The following is a 15,835-nucleotide window of genomic DNA, read 5'->3' as shown; positions in this document are numbered from 1 at the left end:
GGACACTGTGCTGTAGGTGGTCCTGACTACTTGGTCACATTCTCACTGGCCTGTTATAGGAGGGGTGCCTTCTCTGGTACTCACTTCTCCTGGGTTGCTGGCACAGAATGACTATCATCCAGGTGGGAACTGCAGAGAGTTTCCTCCTATATGTAAAGTGCTATACAAATTCAAGGAATTATTTCTGTTCTTCAAAATTAGCACATTGCCTAGCGACAAGTAATCAACCCTGACCATTACCATTTGTGACATGGTAAATGCCTGTCATTTTCCTCTTGAGAGAACAGAATGGTCAATTCTCTCTTCAACATAATGGGAGTTTTAGAGGATTGCAGTCCGAGGGTTGACTGTTCTGTGGGCTTAGTGATCAGGGAACTAGCATTAAAGAGAGTTTTTTCTAGTTTGTTATAGTAGTAATTATTTTTGATAAAGTGTCTGAAACTGACAGAATTTCTCCTGGTTCCAGGCACCCAGGGTAGTTTTGAGAGTATGCTGAAAAAGCTTGTAGAGGAAGAAGGAGGAGAAGCGTATGCAGATTCAACATGTTCGGCTTTAAACTGAATCAGCTGGCAACTCCAACTCCACCTGTTATTACTATACATATAGTATAGCTATTGAGAATGTTCAGACCATAGACCTAGTGACCACCATTTCGTCAATTAAATCTTTTGCTCAACTCAAAAGCTGAGATGTGTATTCAGTCTGTTTTGGAATCCTGACCCAATCACTGCAACATTGATACCTTTTTTTTCCCTGTAAGCTCACTGTCCATTGTAGCATAACTATCCTTTTTGTGTCCTTCACGGGGAAGAAGAGAAAGACGTTCTGGACCTTTTTGAAAGGTGAGTGTATTTTTAATTAAAGTCCATGCCAACTTGCAGATACAGCAGCGCCACTCATCTTGTCAAAAGGACGTCGAATGCCCACACCTCCACACCCCCTCTGCAGACGTCTGTGTTAATCCGGGCTGACAGGAGTTTTCACATGGCCTTGGGGAAAGTGCTGGTTGAATGTGAAGCTGTGTGGTAAGTGGAGCAGCCTGGTAACATCAACCTCTCTCACAACAGCCTGAAAATGAACAGTTGTACTGTTGGGACACGCCAGCAGTCCTCTCCCAGTGCTCACAAAGCAGACATGCAGCCTCAGGAACAGAGTCCAGGCAGAGACAGGGGACAAGGGCCCGGCCTCACATCACAGTGCCCAGTGTGATGGGCACAGTGGACTGGTGACATGTTTCACCAGTCCGGTCCGATTCTAATGATGAAACAAGAACGAAGGGATAGCATACTTAGTACTTCGGCTTAAGCCTATCCAGCTAAGGAAATGATAGTGCTGGTCCGAGACTAGCTCAGTCACATCTCTCCTCACTTATGAAGGATGCAGGGAGAAAACACTGCAACAGTGGAGTTGGGGGTGAAAGGAGAGCTGCTAGAAAAAGATTTGCTTAGCTTCGTGTTCAGCCACGGAGTTTCAAAAGGAAGGAGAAGTGCAAGATTAGAATTTGCCTCCGGCCAAACTTCTGCTTATCTTAACTCCATTTCAGCAATTGGGTCAAATTCTAATGATGAAGTGAGCAGGTGAATAGGAAGAGATAGCATATCTAAAACCAAAATATTAACTTGCCAGTGTTAGGAAATGTCAGTTGGAGGATTGAATTTTATGATTTTATAACATAACTGTAAACAGAACACTGTTAACTTGTAGTCTAAAAAAATTGCTTATATCTAGAAAGTGTTAATAAAAATGTTTTTGTGACATTTGATAAAAATGTAATGCAGACAGCTGACAGGGACAAATTGTCTGATCATCAAGGTGGGTATTATTTGATGAAAACAAAGAAGCAGATTGTAGTAGCCAAATTAACTTTTACAGGGGAGAAGGTTTGCTCCTAACCATAGGATGAGGTAATTTGTCAGTTTAACCAGCAGGAGGAAGTGGCTACTATAGGCTATAAAAAAGACCTGTCGGAGACAACGGCATAGCTCTCTTGTTCATACTGCTGCTGCTGTGCCTGGACATAAGTACTTCAGTACCTCTGTAGCCTGGACTGTTTCTTTTTCCTGATCTCCTGCAGAAGGGTTGACCTCACCCAACCCCTTTCACAGTGCTGGTCGGAGATCTGATCTCACAGAAAGAATCCCCAAAACACTGATGCAGATTTCGAACAGTGGGACACAGCCTGAGGTTGGAGCTCTGTAGCAGGCAGTGGGAGACACTGCAGTGATTTGGAAGAGCAGCTTGACGTGGAAGTAGGAAGAGAGCTACCGCTGGCTGAAGGTTGCCGGATGGAACAGATGAGAACGTATTCCTAGTGGAACCCCCAGAAGAGATAATATCGGTTATGATGCCAGCAAATATATCATCCTACAATTCTGTGGTCTGGGTGGGTGGCTCCTAATGCCCCCAGTATAATGGTGAGAAACTATACTGTACAAAAAAAAGGGACTATCCTTCAGATAAGACGTATCGTAAAATGAAGGCCCTGACTCTCTGTGGTCTTTAAAATTAAAAAAGAGTAGGGATGTTGGACCCCAGTGTCCTGGTCAAATTTCCCTCTGGCATTTACCACTCATGGCCTCCTAATTATCCCCATCTATGAATTGGCTTCATCACTCTGCTCTCCTCCCCACTGATAGCTGGTGTGTGGTGAGTGTACTGGTGCACTGTGGCTGCTGTCACATCATCCAGGTGGGGCTGCACATTGGTGGTTGTGGAGGGGAGTCCCCATTACCTGTAAAGAGCCTTGAATGGAGTGTAAGGAATTATTTTTATTAATATCATGTTTGGGGCTGTAAACTTTGTAAAGGAGGAAGAGGAGAAGCCCAATTTTGCCAACTGAGAAAGGGAGTAAATGGGGGGGGGAGACTCTTAGCTGTAGCAGCCTAGACCCGAATGCTAGGGACAGTGGGACAGTGTGGAGTATGAGTGAGGAAGCCTGGGTCCTGTGCCTGCACCTCTGGGGCAGAGTGTGGGGGCTCAGTGAGTTGGACACTCGGCCAAAAATGGAGAGAAAAAAGGAAAGGAAGAAGAGAGGAGCAAGTGGGATTAGGAATACAGAGCTAGCAGGAAGGGTTGACAAAACTGCAACAGATTGTTGAAGTTCATGGCAGATTTGACACTGGCAGAGCTGAATTAAAAGAGCAGATGGCACAACAGTAGCAGAACCACTCACTTGTTTTAGGTGCAGGGTTGAGGCTGAAGAGCTGAGAAAGCCACTCTGGTCCTGGCTTGCAGGAGATGAACACAATGAAGATGGAGGTAAGGTTCCAGCAGTGTTGAGTGTGAAACATGTCTGTCTGTGACAAACTGAATCGCCGAGTGGTAGAAAAGATGAATGTAGTGCTGCATTCAGGCTGGGAGCATTGATACTGTATGTAGGGAAGCAGGAGTGCCAGATAAGAATTTGACCTCCGGCTAAACTTCTGTTTAACTGAACTCCATTTAGCTGTTATAACAATCCTGCCTTGTGGCTCCAGCCCTGTACTGGATAAAAGCAGTTAGAAGACAGAAGGATGGATTTTATGGATCAAAAAAATACTGACATCAACCTCAATGTTAACATGGTAGTAAGTAATTGCACTGTTGTGATTTGAGAAAATATCTAACCTTTTAAGCAGGAATAATTGAAAATAGCTGAAAAATACCAAAGAAATTTGAACACTGATATTTTCTTTGAATATTTTTGAAGAAAATGCTTTGTAGTGCTTTATAATTCTCATATTGTTAGAATACACACTGCCGATGCGTGACATTGGAAATGCTGAATTATACCAAAGACCATTGTCTGCAAAGTGTAAAATGATGGAATTTAAATCTGTCCTAATTTGAGGTCATGATTCCTGAACGCCTCAAGAAAGTTCAGGTCATAAGATGCAGTCCTGGCACTGTGTGTACATTCAAAGCAACACAAGATTCCAGCATTTTTATCTGTGCTTTGTGCTTAAATTAGAATGGAACCCTGTGGTGACGTGAAGGTTTTACACATAAGCAAAAAATCTCAAGTCAGACTAATAGGGAGTTTTTACAGCTCAGGAGACAAATTGAAGAGATTTGCATTCTGGAAAAATGGCGTTACTTTTACAGCTGAACAGACTGTATTGAGTGAGAGGCTACACAATGTGTCCTAATGCTTCTTGAATTTTACTAGCACAAAATCACAAGACTCTTCAGACTAGCAGATAATTCAAGTTACATTTAATTTGTAACTATGTTAATTTACAAACATTTTACAACACATTTTGCTCATCATTATGAGTTCTGACATACACATATATACTATACTTAGGCTAGTTTTCTTAATGTGCAGAAGGACATTTTATTTTCAATGCTGGAGTTTTCTGATAATTCAGGTCCTATTAAGCAAGAGGATGGCTGGTAGCCCAATGATAAATGACAGAAAGATAGGTAACAATCCATGAAGAATAGAAATCACACACCATTTCATTTGAATATTCTCACCTTTACTCTCAATTTGCAGGACATTCTACAGATCTGTTGTATTGCCGAAACTACACTTGATGCCTGTTTGGTTTCCTTTTTTCTAGTAACACTCTGGGGGAGGAAAGTTGCATTGCTGGTCTCTAATTGCATATTTTACAATTTAAGGCTGTGTTAAAGCCTCCTCTCTACTGTTTGGAATTGAGTCACTCATCTCCAATACTAATGCTCAGCCAGATCCTCATACTTCTCTTTACTTCGTAAGGAATGTCTCACAAATTTTCAGCTTTACCACTGAAGGACTTCATTATTAATTAATAAACTTTATTAATCTTTGACAGTGTCAATATAGAGAAAAAAGGAAAATCCAGATTTCTGATGCAGATGTCAGACAGCATTTATTTATTGGCCACATCATACTTTATCTGGACTTGCTGTTTTTAATTAGGAGAGCAACACAGTTCAAAACAAAACAGGGGCGTGCAACAGCACCTCTCTGGAACTGACAGCTTTCGGTTACCCTGAGTGGGTCATTTGACACAATCTTTCACAGACTGCGAGCAGGCATAGCCAAAAAAGTCTGAATTCTGTGTGATACACTGTAGGTTTAGGGCACTACAACACCGATATTCATAATGCTCTGCCATAAGCTACATTTAAAGGCTTTAATGTTATAGTAGCCTCACTCATGCAGTTGTGTCCACTTCACCAGTCTAATTCTTGTTAGTTTGAAAGCATGGATCAGGTAGCCAGACGGATTTTTAAGTGCTGAATAAGAAGCTCTCTAATGCTATAACATTGAAGCTTCTTTTTTAATCAAAAGTGAGAAATAACCTTGAACAACAGGAAGTTATTTTCGTCAGTCCACTGCAATCCTAAACTGAAATAGAAGAACATGGAAATTGAATAGGTTACTGATATATCAATACCTCAGTGTTGGAAACATTTAACACATTGAAAATTCATTTTCCCAAAGGAAACCAATTTAAACAGTTCATGTACACGCGATTAACAACCATATGCATTCTTGTAAGGCGTTCAGGGATACAGTATTTATCAAGTACCTGTGCTCAATAGACGTGATACAAGCACTTAAAGGACATCAGCACATCTAAGGTGCATTCTAATTTGACAAGCATCCCCTACACCGTGCACAGTAGGACGGACAGGGGTTTCATTGACAGTGAGACTGGCTGTACCACAAGGCTTTCGAGAGGTTTGCTTGTTCTTGTAGTAATGTGGCACCAGCAGTCTTAAAGACTGTGGGTGAATTTGGATCAGATGTGCTCAGCAAGGTTTACTGTAGCCTTGAAAATGCTTAGCGGACTGAAAGGAAATGCAGAGTAAGTGGAATTGGAGTGGATTGGTTTTTTGTAGGCGGATTTCTAGATCACACAAAACTGGGATCAGGGATACGTGCCATGTGCTCTCTCCACTGCCAATGACATTTCAATAACAGATGAACAGCAGCCAAAGCGAAGTGAAAAATTGTGCACACTTGTATCCTGCCACTTTTATTGACCAACATATTATCTTTAGTAGTTCTTTTCTTATTTGATTAAATATCCCCTGGGAGCCCATTTCACCTCTACTAGCATCACTCATGCTAGTAGAAAAGACAAAGTTTTACCCTCCCACTGCAGCCTTCTCCCTGCCTCATGGCCTTTTGTGATGAAGCTCTTATTATTCACTTTACAGTATGATAACAAAAATGCAGCCTTCTAGCAATGAAAGAAAAAAAACCCAATGTTGTTTATTGTTGCGTTATGGACATTTTGTCAGTAAAAAAACAAACAGAAGAAAGGTTAGAAAACAAGGAAGCCATTTGACCCATCTAGCTCATTTGCTTGCTAGTAGCTAATTGAGATCATCAGATCTCCTGCTGTAGATGCTCCCTGAAAGCCAGGTTATTGACTTTGATAACATGGCTGGCTACTGCTGCATGTGTAGAAAAAAAAGTGCCTTCTGTTCTCATTTTCAAATGCATTCCTCTGTATGTTCACTTGTGTCATCTGGTTTGTGTTTCACTATTAACGTTCAGGTCTACTGGGTTGACGCTGTCAACGTCTTTCTAAGTTTCATGACGGAGCGGGGGTAATTATTAATGCACTTTGTCCCGCAGAGATCGGTGGTGTTCAAAGGCAAGACTATCAAATGTTACAATGAAGTCTCCTTAGTGTTCATCTGTCTCCTGTATCGCTAAATCATAATATCTTGTTTAAAAACAATCTTGCCCAGGAAGCAGAGTGGCACTCCAGACAGGTAATTGCCTGACTACGTCAGACCTGCTGGGAATCTGACAGAACAATTATTGGCACAAATACCTCTGGAAATTAAGGTAGAAGCAGGAATCGTAAATTATAAATCTTAATTACACTTTATAACAGCATGGCTGTTTTTCATTTGAACTTTGTGTCAACTAATGTCTACATCACAGAAATAAGATTTTATGCAGTTCTTTTGCTACAGCCGGGTGTAAACACTTGCACCACAGCAATGATTTAACTGTGCATATTTAGTTTTTACTTAACCTTGAAAAGTTGAAGAATTAAAGCTACTTTTGCAAGTGTGGCACACCAACAAATCATGGACAGACAACTATACAGTATATAAACCCCTCTCAGGTTTAAAAACGAGTGAGGGCATCAGGCCCTTTGTCCAAACTACCAGATGTTATTATCTGTTCCTTTTTTTTGTATTTGTTTTTTTTTTAATGTCAAATCTGAACATTTAATGAGGAAGAGTTTTTATACATCTGAGTATAAATACTGCATGGAAATACAGCAAAAATACACAGAAATGTATGAATACACAAGTCGTTAAATTACATACAGTATTTTCATGGATTACACAGTTTAAGTAGTCAACCATTAAACAGCCAGAAAGCCTGAACTTTAATAATGCTCTTTTTGTGTTCAACCATCAATGGATAACATTTAGTAAGCATCTCTTCTGCCACACAGTCTTTAGGTTCTAGCATCAGTAACCACGATATGATTAACCCTTCCAGACACCACACATCACATCCAGACACTACAACTAGACAATACTATAAGACCATAACCGAACAGTTAACCCTGTTCTCCTCCTAATGAAAAATGTTGGAGAGTGGCAGAAATAGCTCAGAAACGTACTAATTTAAGTGCCAATAAAATTAAAATGCTTTTATTTTGGTTTGTCTTTTAAGATTTCATTTTCCATGATAAAAAAGGGTGTTAAAATTAATGTGCTGTAATGCCCACAAGATTTAAAAATGCTATCTTCTCAGTTGATATGCCGTTATAGACTGTACACCTCTGTGTACCGCTGAGATTGAGTGTCAATACATTTTGTTTTTTTAATTCGATTCTATTACAGTCATTTTATTGTTATTTTTAGGGTAACAAAACTGTCAGTAAAACAGTTTTATTGTACCTATATCTTATGATACATACGGCAGTGTGATCCATGGTTTTAAAGTCCACTCAACTTCATACAAAGAATGGTGCAACGTTCCCAGGGTTTTCAAACAGAGTCAGATTTACTAGGCTACTGGACAATGTGCATTTTTAAATAAAGATCTGAAACTCAAATCTTGAAATTCAATCTCAGTATTATATAGGCTATTTAAAATAGTGCCATAATAAGTGATGCTGCACACAATTAAAAAAAAGCAGTGCCTCTAGTAACACTGCAACAACACTTCAGTGACAAATTAAACTCTTTCTTTAAAGTTAAATACATTTAGCTAATCACAAATGCACAAAATCCCCACAAACACATTTTCATTTCAATGACTGAAAAAGGATCTCTATGAAGTCAAGCAACTTAGTAAATAAGACCCAAATTCCAATCTGAACCTTGAGGCGAAACATTCCAGCACAAATTTAAATCAAATACACAGAACGTGCATCGGACTGTCAATAGGTTTTGAAGAATTCATCTAACCCGGCTGTGAAATTCAGGACCTTTATCTGAAACAGAGCAGTTCTTTTATCCCAACCCGTGTCAAATCACGCCACTGTAATGAACTCCACATTACTCTGTGCCAGTCTGGGACAGTCAACACAGTCTGAAATTGGATTTGAAAGGTTTGGGTAATTACATGGAAAGACCCGTTACAGTCACTTAAAGTCAAGACTTTTTTGGCGTTTGACGTGCTCTCCCTGCTGCGGATGTGCATGTATCCACTGCAAACCCAATGAACATTTGCCATGTATATATTTAGAGATATTTATTCGATCACACACAGTTGTGAGTGGGGCTACGGAGCAGAAGTGGAAAGACGGGGCACGAGTGCTTGAGTGGGAAAGCTGAAATCACGAGGGGGAGGCCGTCGTGACGGGGGGCACAGGGGGAGTCCTAGGTCTGGGATCCTGGTAATCCATGGCCGGCTCGGTGACGGCCCTTGGCGGCCCCTTCACCCGTCGAGGGGGTGTGGGAGGGGGAAAGGAGGGCGACTGGAGGATATCGGCGTACCTCTGGCTGGGCTTTGTCTCTCTCTGCAGCACTTTGCTGAGCAGCGGCTTCAGCAGCCCCACGGTCAGGTGGCTGCCGTCGGTTTGGAAGGGCCCGCGCTCCGGCGTGGAGGGAGGAAGGTTCTTCAGGACAATGTTCAGGATGCTGGTCACGGTGAGGTCCTCGGGACACAGGGTCCAGAGCAGGTCCAAGTAGGGGTCCAGGTCCCTGTGCTGGGACAACTCCCCCAGGAGAGTGGTGAAGATCTCCTTATTGAGCAGGGGGCTCTGCTGGCAGAACCTCTCCGCCACCTGAGCGACCTGCCCCCACTTTCCCAACTGCATGAGGAGGCGCAGGGCCTGCATGACGGCGTTGGGCCGCTGGCTGCACAGCAGCAGCTCCACCTCGACCTCCTGGTACTCTGCTTTCTCCGGCAGTATGGCCAGGGCCCGCTTGTACAGAGGCGGGCTGTCAGGGCTGTCCTTTGCCCCATAGTTCCAGGAGGAGATGCCAGCCTGCTGCTGCTGGGCTAATTCCACAAACCGGGGCAGCCACCTGGGTTGGAACCTGAAAAGAGATTGGCAGATGAGCTCAAAGACAGGTACCGCCCCATTCGCAGGTGGGCACTGCTGCCCATTGGGTGGGGTGGCATGCCCTGCTGGAACAGGGCTCAGGACTGTCTTCCACACCTCGGGGGCTGCCTTGGCTGAGAGAGAGCCCTCCTCATAGGACCTGAGCTGCAGGGCCATCTGCAGGGCTTGCCAGGACTCCAGGGGGAAGGTGCTGAAGATCACATTCAGGTAGAGCAGGTTCTCCCGGTCCAGTTCTGTGCATAAGAGCCGACTGACCTCTTCACTTACTAGGTTCTCGCAGTGAAGAGCCAGCTCAGTTTCTGAGGCTTTGACCAGTGATGACTTCAACTCTTCCAAGGCCACTAAGCTCTTTAGCTCAGCATCCAGCGAGCTCAGCAGTTTTGTATAAGTGCCACTGGTGCCTCCCAGGATTCGCTCACCGGTCTTTTGGGTCTTTAGGTATCCTTTCAGGATAGAGGAGAGGGCGATGGGAGCCTGGAACATGCCCCCACTTTTCAGCTTCTCCACTGTCAGCTGCGTGCTGCTCAGGCTTCGGCGCTGGTAGTATTTGCAGGCTTCCTCAAAGACCGCTTCCACCAAGAGAGACTCAGGGCTGATACTTTCCGAGTGACCCGGCGTCTTAGGACTCAAATCTCTCTCTCTTTGTTTGGCCACAAACAACCCAGACTCTGTTAACAGGTGAGGCACGTTCCTCTCCCTGCAATTCACAAAGAGAACACCCTCTTTCTTTAAAGGGATTTTTTCCAGTTCTGTGCCACATCTAATGTCAATTAAATAAAGAGTCCTGTCCACAGTAAGGGCTAGAACGCCACCATAGACATGCATGCTGCTACACAGAGAGCAGTCGTACAAGCAATTGTCTGCAAGTTTATAGATCCGTCTGAGAACACCATCTTTCTGTAACATGCTGATCCACCCTGAGCCCAGAAGCACTAGCAGCCCACCACATCCAGTAGCTGAAAAGGCAATGATTTCTGGAGGGTTGATAGTAGACAGCAGACCAACACAGTCTGAAATCAGCCTCTTAAAATCAGATTCTTTGCTGAGATGCAAGTCTTTCCTCAGGAGGGTCCCCTTACACGCACTACTTACCGTAATGCTGTCCGGGTCTGGGGACCAAGTCAAAAAGAATTTGGAGATGCTGCTGAGTTTTGTCTCGTTATTATCCGGCAGAAGGTAAACGTTGTCGGCCGAAGCGATCACTGCGTACCGCGGACTATTGTGTAACATTATATTTACGCCCCCCAAACAGACCCCTCGCTCCTCCAGTTCGTATGTCCGTGTGCAAATGCAGTATTGGAAGTTATTACGGGCTGCAGTGGAAGATAAAGAGCTTTCTGAAGGGGGTCTCTCCTCAGACCAGATTATGACATTTCCACTGGCACAGACAGAAACTACTTTAGCCCTCGGGCTGTTACACAATTCTGATGTTTGCTGCAAATACCAACCCGCTTTGCACTCCTCGTATCTCCAGAACTCTACTCCTCCATTCTCCTGAACCACTGCGAGGTCCGACGATCCCCCGTCTTTATCGCGTTGTCCTAAATAGACGAGGTCCACGATCTTCCCGGACGTGCCCGAACCCAAGTCGAGGTGCTTGTGGTTTTGCAGCTGGTGAGTTCTTTGCAATCTGTCAAAAGTCATGAGACCACCTTTTGGCTTGTGGAGAATAACATGGATGTGTTGCCCGTCTGGGCTAATCCGGATATCGCGCAAAGCACTCCAATTACAGCTCTTCATATTACTCTGTTTTAAATACTCCGTCAAGTCTCCGCCGCCAGTAAACTCGCCTAGGTCTGCTAACTGATCCAAAGCCAGGTGTTTCATGTTTATAGCTGGGGTTGGAAAATCCAGAGTGGAGAAACTGAGATCGTCCGTAAAAGCTGGGAGGATTTCACTGCCCTTTCAAACAAGAATGCTGGACACTGAAGAAGCCCAACTGTATTCCATGGTGTTGTCGTCAAGTTGCCACTAAATCAAAGAAATGTCATTTTTCCTTCGCTTTCACGTTACATTTTCCTATTCATCCCTCTCTGACCATCTATCGCTTGTGCCCTAACATCACGAGTTTGTCAATTTCCGGAACCCATTCCAGCCAGGAGAAGGAGGAGCCGGAGTTGTGTTTTTTTTTTAGTTTTTGCGCATTTCCGTCCTTAAGAAATGACGTAGCGTAACGCGTATCCCTGTTGCTACTTTAACCCATTGTGTTCATCGGGCGTGTTCTGCTGGCTTGCAGTAAGTCAGCGCAAATACTGGTTTGTAATTGTATAGTGATTATAAACCGGAACGTATTTGAGCCTTTTTTTTAACGTGCAGCACTCTCCATTCTTTAAATTCGTATTACAATATTATTGAACTGTGTATAAAATTATACCGTGTTAAAACACAACTATAGCTTCCCCTTAAGTGTTGCCTGACAACAAACTGTAACACCTATACCTTAGGTCTTCTTTAATTTTCGGAAACATATTATACAAAGACTTCCGTGGGTCCGGGAACACCGTTTTTGCGTTTTAACATGCCTATATTTAATGATATATTTAAAACTGACGTATCGTAAAGTAGTAAACGACTTTGTATTAGTTTCTCCATCTTACAATATCCCAGATTCCGTGGGTCAACATATTGTACACAATCATGTACAGCTCTCCACAAATTATTGCACAGTTAACAACAACGCAGTCGTGTTAACCGTACTTGTTTGTAGTTTTTATGTTAAAATGTATTCCGTTTACTATTATTTTTTTATGTTCGAATTTGAAAGAATGTAAACGTTAACTACAAATTTCGGGAGACCAGCGCTAAGACCCCGCTCGTTTCTGGGAGCCTGTAGAAAGTGGGAGGGGTGATCTGACACACGGATCTGGGGGAGACGGGCGCTCAGGTTTTTTAATTGAGTGGGGATGGATTTATGAGAAATATCCGTTTTCCACAGGTAGGGAGGAAGCGTATTGAGCCTGTTATAAATGACGACACATTTCTTCCCAGCTTTGACACGGATTATGACATTGACAGCACTTTTAATGATGGACGATCGACGTTAATGATTACAATTACAATGGTTTTGCGTTTTGACGCGTAAAACAATACCCTTTAATTCTTGGGTGAATCAAAACAAGTGATGGAATGAGTTAGAGTTGCGATGGATTTGGCAGTGATTTAGTTGCACCCGAAATGTCGCTTTTAAATGAAAGTAAGGGATACACTGTGCATTTACGAAATAAATGTAGCTAGCTAAATTAAACGCTAATTTCAGTTTTATATGACATATCTAATTTTCAGTTAGTGAAGAAGAACGGAATCAGTTGTTTGTAGAAGTTCAATATACTACCAGGCGTTTGATTGTAGATGGTGTAAATAAGGCAACGAAGAATTCGTCCCCCACTCTTTCAAGAAAACAAACGAGGTGAGGCCCGTAAGTTAGAGAGGAAACGCCGGGGACTGAGAGGATGCATACAGGCCGTGTCCTGGTCCGCAACAGGATATTTAAGTATGCGTTGTGAAATGGCTACGGATTTGCTTGGTTATCCTACTGCACGGTTTCTGTAAATGTATTATTTACTTTTAGAAAACGATTTTTTTTTCAGTGAATGGGCGTTTTGGTGCGTACATTTTAACGACAAACAATAACGAATGAGACGGGGTTTCTTCAGTTGTAATGCAATGGTTTTTAGGGTAGGCTAGTAAAATAAAATTCTGAATCAAAGACTGAATGTGCTTAATTGTAAACCACATTTTTTCCCTCAAAATATACTTTATTTCCATAACAACATCTCGCAAAAGAAACATTGTAAACCACATACGTCAAAAACAGGTGACGGAGTCCCGACTCCCATCACAGGCTACGGCTTGAAGGATGCCGAGTATTTAGCTGTTCATTTAAGTGCATGGCGTGTTTTCTAAATGGAAATGGTCTCAATCTTTTAGGTTAAACGTGGCATTTGAATTTACTTTCAAATGCCTTACTTGTTTCACGCTCAGCCTAACACCTCCAAAAAAAAGTACCTTCAGTCTGTAACCACACACTTGACTTAAGGGGAAGAATTGGCTGTTGGTTCAAGAGCATAAGGGGTTCAGATATTTTGTGTGTTACAGTTCTCTAATGAAGGTATTATTGTTTTTTCCCCCTTGTGACAGAGAAACGTTGCTTCTATGTTAAGTGGCTTAGTTCAGTTTGTCATATGCACAAGTACGAGATGTTCATTAGGATACCATCCTAGGATCATTTAACTGCTAACTACACAACAGACTAAGATGAGGCCTAATGTTGTTCTAAACTGCTCCTCACCTTCCAACCCTCATCCAACCACATTCAGGCTAACCTGCTGTTAGGACTTTAATGCTTTCACATGGATAACATGGAGACCCCGAGACTCCTTTGAATTTAATTACCTATATTGCCCCTAAGGGAATTTGTCTTGCACATCAAGAACTTATAAATGTATTACATATATGACAATAATGCAATACAACAACAGTACAATACCATGATACACAATAACATTTAACAACATCGTTCAGTCTGAACCCTTTCAGAATCTTACATGGACTTAGGTGTATTGTGAAACAAACGGGGAACTGTAATTTGTAACTGCTTTGATTTGTTTCTGATAATAGTTTCAACAGACTTGAGGAGAAGTGCGTAAGTACTCAGAGACTGACCGGGTTTGATTTCAGTATGTGATTCATTCCACTGATTTCAGAAAAGGCACTCTTTTATAGGAAAAAAATGCCCTTTTTGATAACTGGGGCGTGAGTTTGTTGTATTACTGAGAATATTTCATCTGACCATAAAAAATTGTTTTACACAACAAAAAACTAAAGCAACAACATTTGGTGGATAACTTCCCATTTCAAGCAATCAAGGGGAATTTCTTGAGTTTTTATTTCTGAGAACCAAGGTCGTATTGTGCTCACACAAATTACCCATTTGGGATTGGCCTCCGAACTTGTGACACTGATCAGTTAACCTCTGATATCTGTTTCTGTTTATTGCTGAAAAGGCTTCTTTTTCTATCTATTATCTTGTTATGCAGCCTAATTGGTATCAGCAAGTTTTAATTAGAAGGGGACAATTCATATCACACAAGGCATTCCCTAGAAAACTAGAAACTACAGTCTGAAAGTATCCGAAGTTTAAAGAAATATGTCACATAAATTTACTATACATGCTTGCAATTTGGAAATATGCAAATATTTGCAATACATAGTAATATTGCCATTTTAATATGTCCTATTAAAATGCGAACCTCTCAAAATACAGTGTATTTTGCATTAGTCCGTGCATTATTTTGTGTTTGGTGTTTTGCTACAGTTTAATGTTCTCTTAATTGAGGTTGATCGTTTTTGTACAGGAAAGACTCCAGGTCATTTATCGTTATGGATGCATATTTTATTTTGAATGAATGGGGATTTTATAAGGTCAGGGCTTCCTGTTGAAAACCAGCCTAGGAAGCCCTTATGAAGTAACAGAAACTGAATTTTTAGTAGCACAGTAAGACTGAAAGTAAATTAAGATGATGTGTGATTGAACAAGTGTCCTATAAGCTTGTTTGACTATGAATGTTCTACCTGCTAGAGAACTTGCTTAGTTCATCTTTAATTGACAGGCTAGGAGAAAAGGGTGATAACTTACAATATGTTCTACTAGAGTGCAGGGTTTATGTGGTCTTTGGGCCTGTGTGAATTGTGGGAGTCCCTGCACAGTAGATCTCGGCTCGAGTAGGAGCAAATTCGGGGAAGCTGAGCAGATCTGCAGCCGTGGGTGTTCAGAAAGGTAAAGCCTGTTTTGTTCTCCTCTACTGAAACAATCAAAGCAAGAGTGTGTCCGGTTAAACATTAATGTGGACAGTCCAAGGCTTAGATTGGAACTCTCATCTCCTGTTCTGGACAGTCATGTACAGCATCCATTTGTCAAGCTCTTGTTAAATGTGCAAAAATGTATAGTTCAGTTTGATGTGTGTAGAATACCGCACTTTAACAAAATGTGTGTGTGTGTGAAACACACCAGTGTACGAGCCACCTGAACCTGTTTGTGAGAATGAGGCACAACATGAACTTCATGTTTCAAGTTTTAATGCACTTAAAGTACAGTGGAAAGAGATTGAAGGGTGGACACCAAAAAAGATTACCTTTTTTTTACTAACAAATCATAACTGGTTTGCCCCTCAGGGCAAATTGCTGCAGTTTAAGCTGAATCATGTACAGTTGCAATTTGAACAATACTCACCAGGACAAAGTGACAAATCCTTCTATTAGCCCGGCCAAGAGCCAGGAGACGCTTAGACAGAGGAAGAGACAAAGGTCTCTGCTTATTCAAGAGCCTATCGAGAGGAATGAGAATTCAGAGCTGTAGATGTCTTGTAGAG

The 15,835-nt window shown here is 42.1% G+C and overlaps 2 protein-coding genes across 6 annotated transcripts in view; one reads left to right on the top strand and one right to left on the bottom strand.

Annotated features, from left to right (window-relative positions):
• Positions 1 to 4,172: 4,172 nt before the first annotated feature.
• On the bottom strand, positions 4,173 to 11,621 carry LOC102685522 (HPS6 biogenesis of lysosomal organelles complex 2 subunit 3). The gene has a single exon (XM_015347898.2). It carries the CDS (start codon positions 11,292 to 11,294, stop codon positions 8,736 to 8,738), a length of 2,559 nt encoding a protein of 852 aa, XP_015203384.2. The 5' UTR covers positions 11,295 to 11,621; the 3' UTR covers positions 4,173 to 8,735.
• Positions 11,622 to 11,685: 64 nt separating this feature from the next.
• armh3 (armadillo like helical domain containing 3) overlaps positions 11,686 to 15,835 on the top strand; it is an 83,071-nt gene continuing 78,921 nt past the window's right edge. Inside the window, exons 1-2 of one of the 5 annotated variants that reach the window (XM_015347812.2) lie at positions 12,328 to 12,402; positions 15,118 to 15,243. Coding sequence is in view for 1 of the 5 variants with exons in the window: in XM_006630874.3 (XP_006630937.2) it covers positions 12,642 to 12,660 (19 nt within the window). In the remaining 4 variants the exon portion in view is untranslated. The other 4 variants (XM_015347814.2, XM_015347809.2, XM_006630874.3 and 1 more) reach the window with 4 other exon arrangements.

Source organism: Lepisosteus oculatus, chromosome 4 (assembly GCF_040954835.1).
Source record: "Lepisosteus oculatus isolate fLepOcu1 chromosome 4, fLepOcu1.hap2, whole genome shotgun sequence".
Taxonomy (NCBI): domain Eukaryota; kingdom Metazoa; phylum Chordata; class Actinopteri; order Semionotiformes; family Lepisosteidae; genus Lepisosteus; species Lepisosteus oculatus.
Note: the sequence above shows the minus strand (reverse complement) of the source record. Positions and strands in the feature narration are given on the sequence as shown.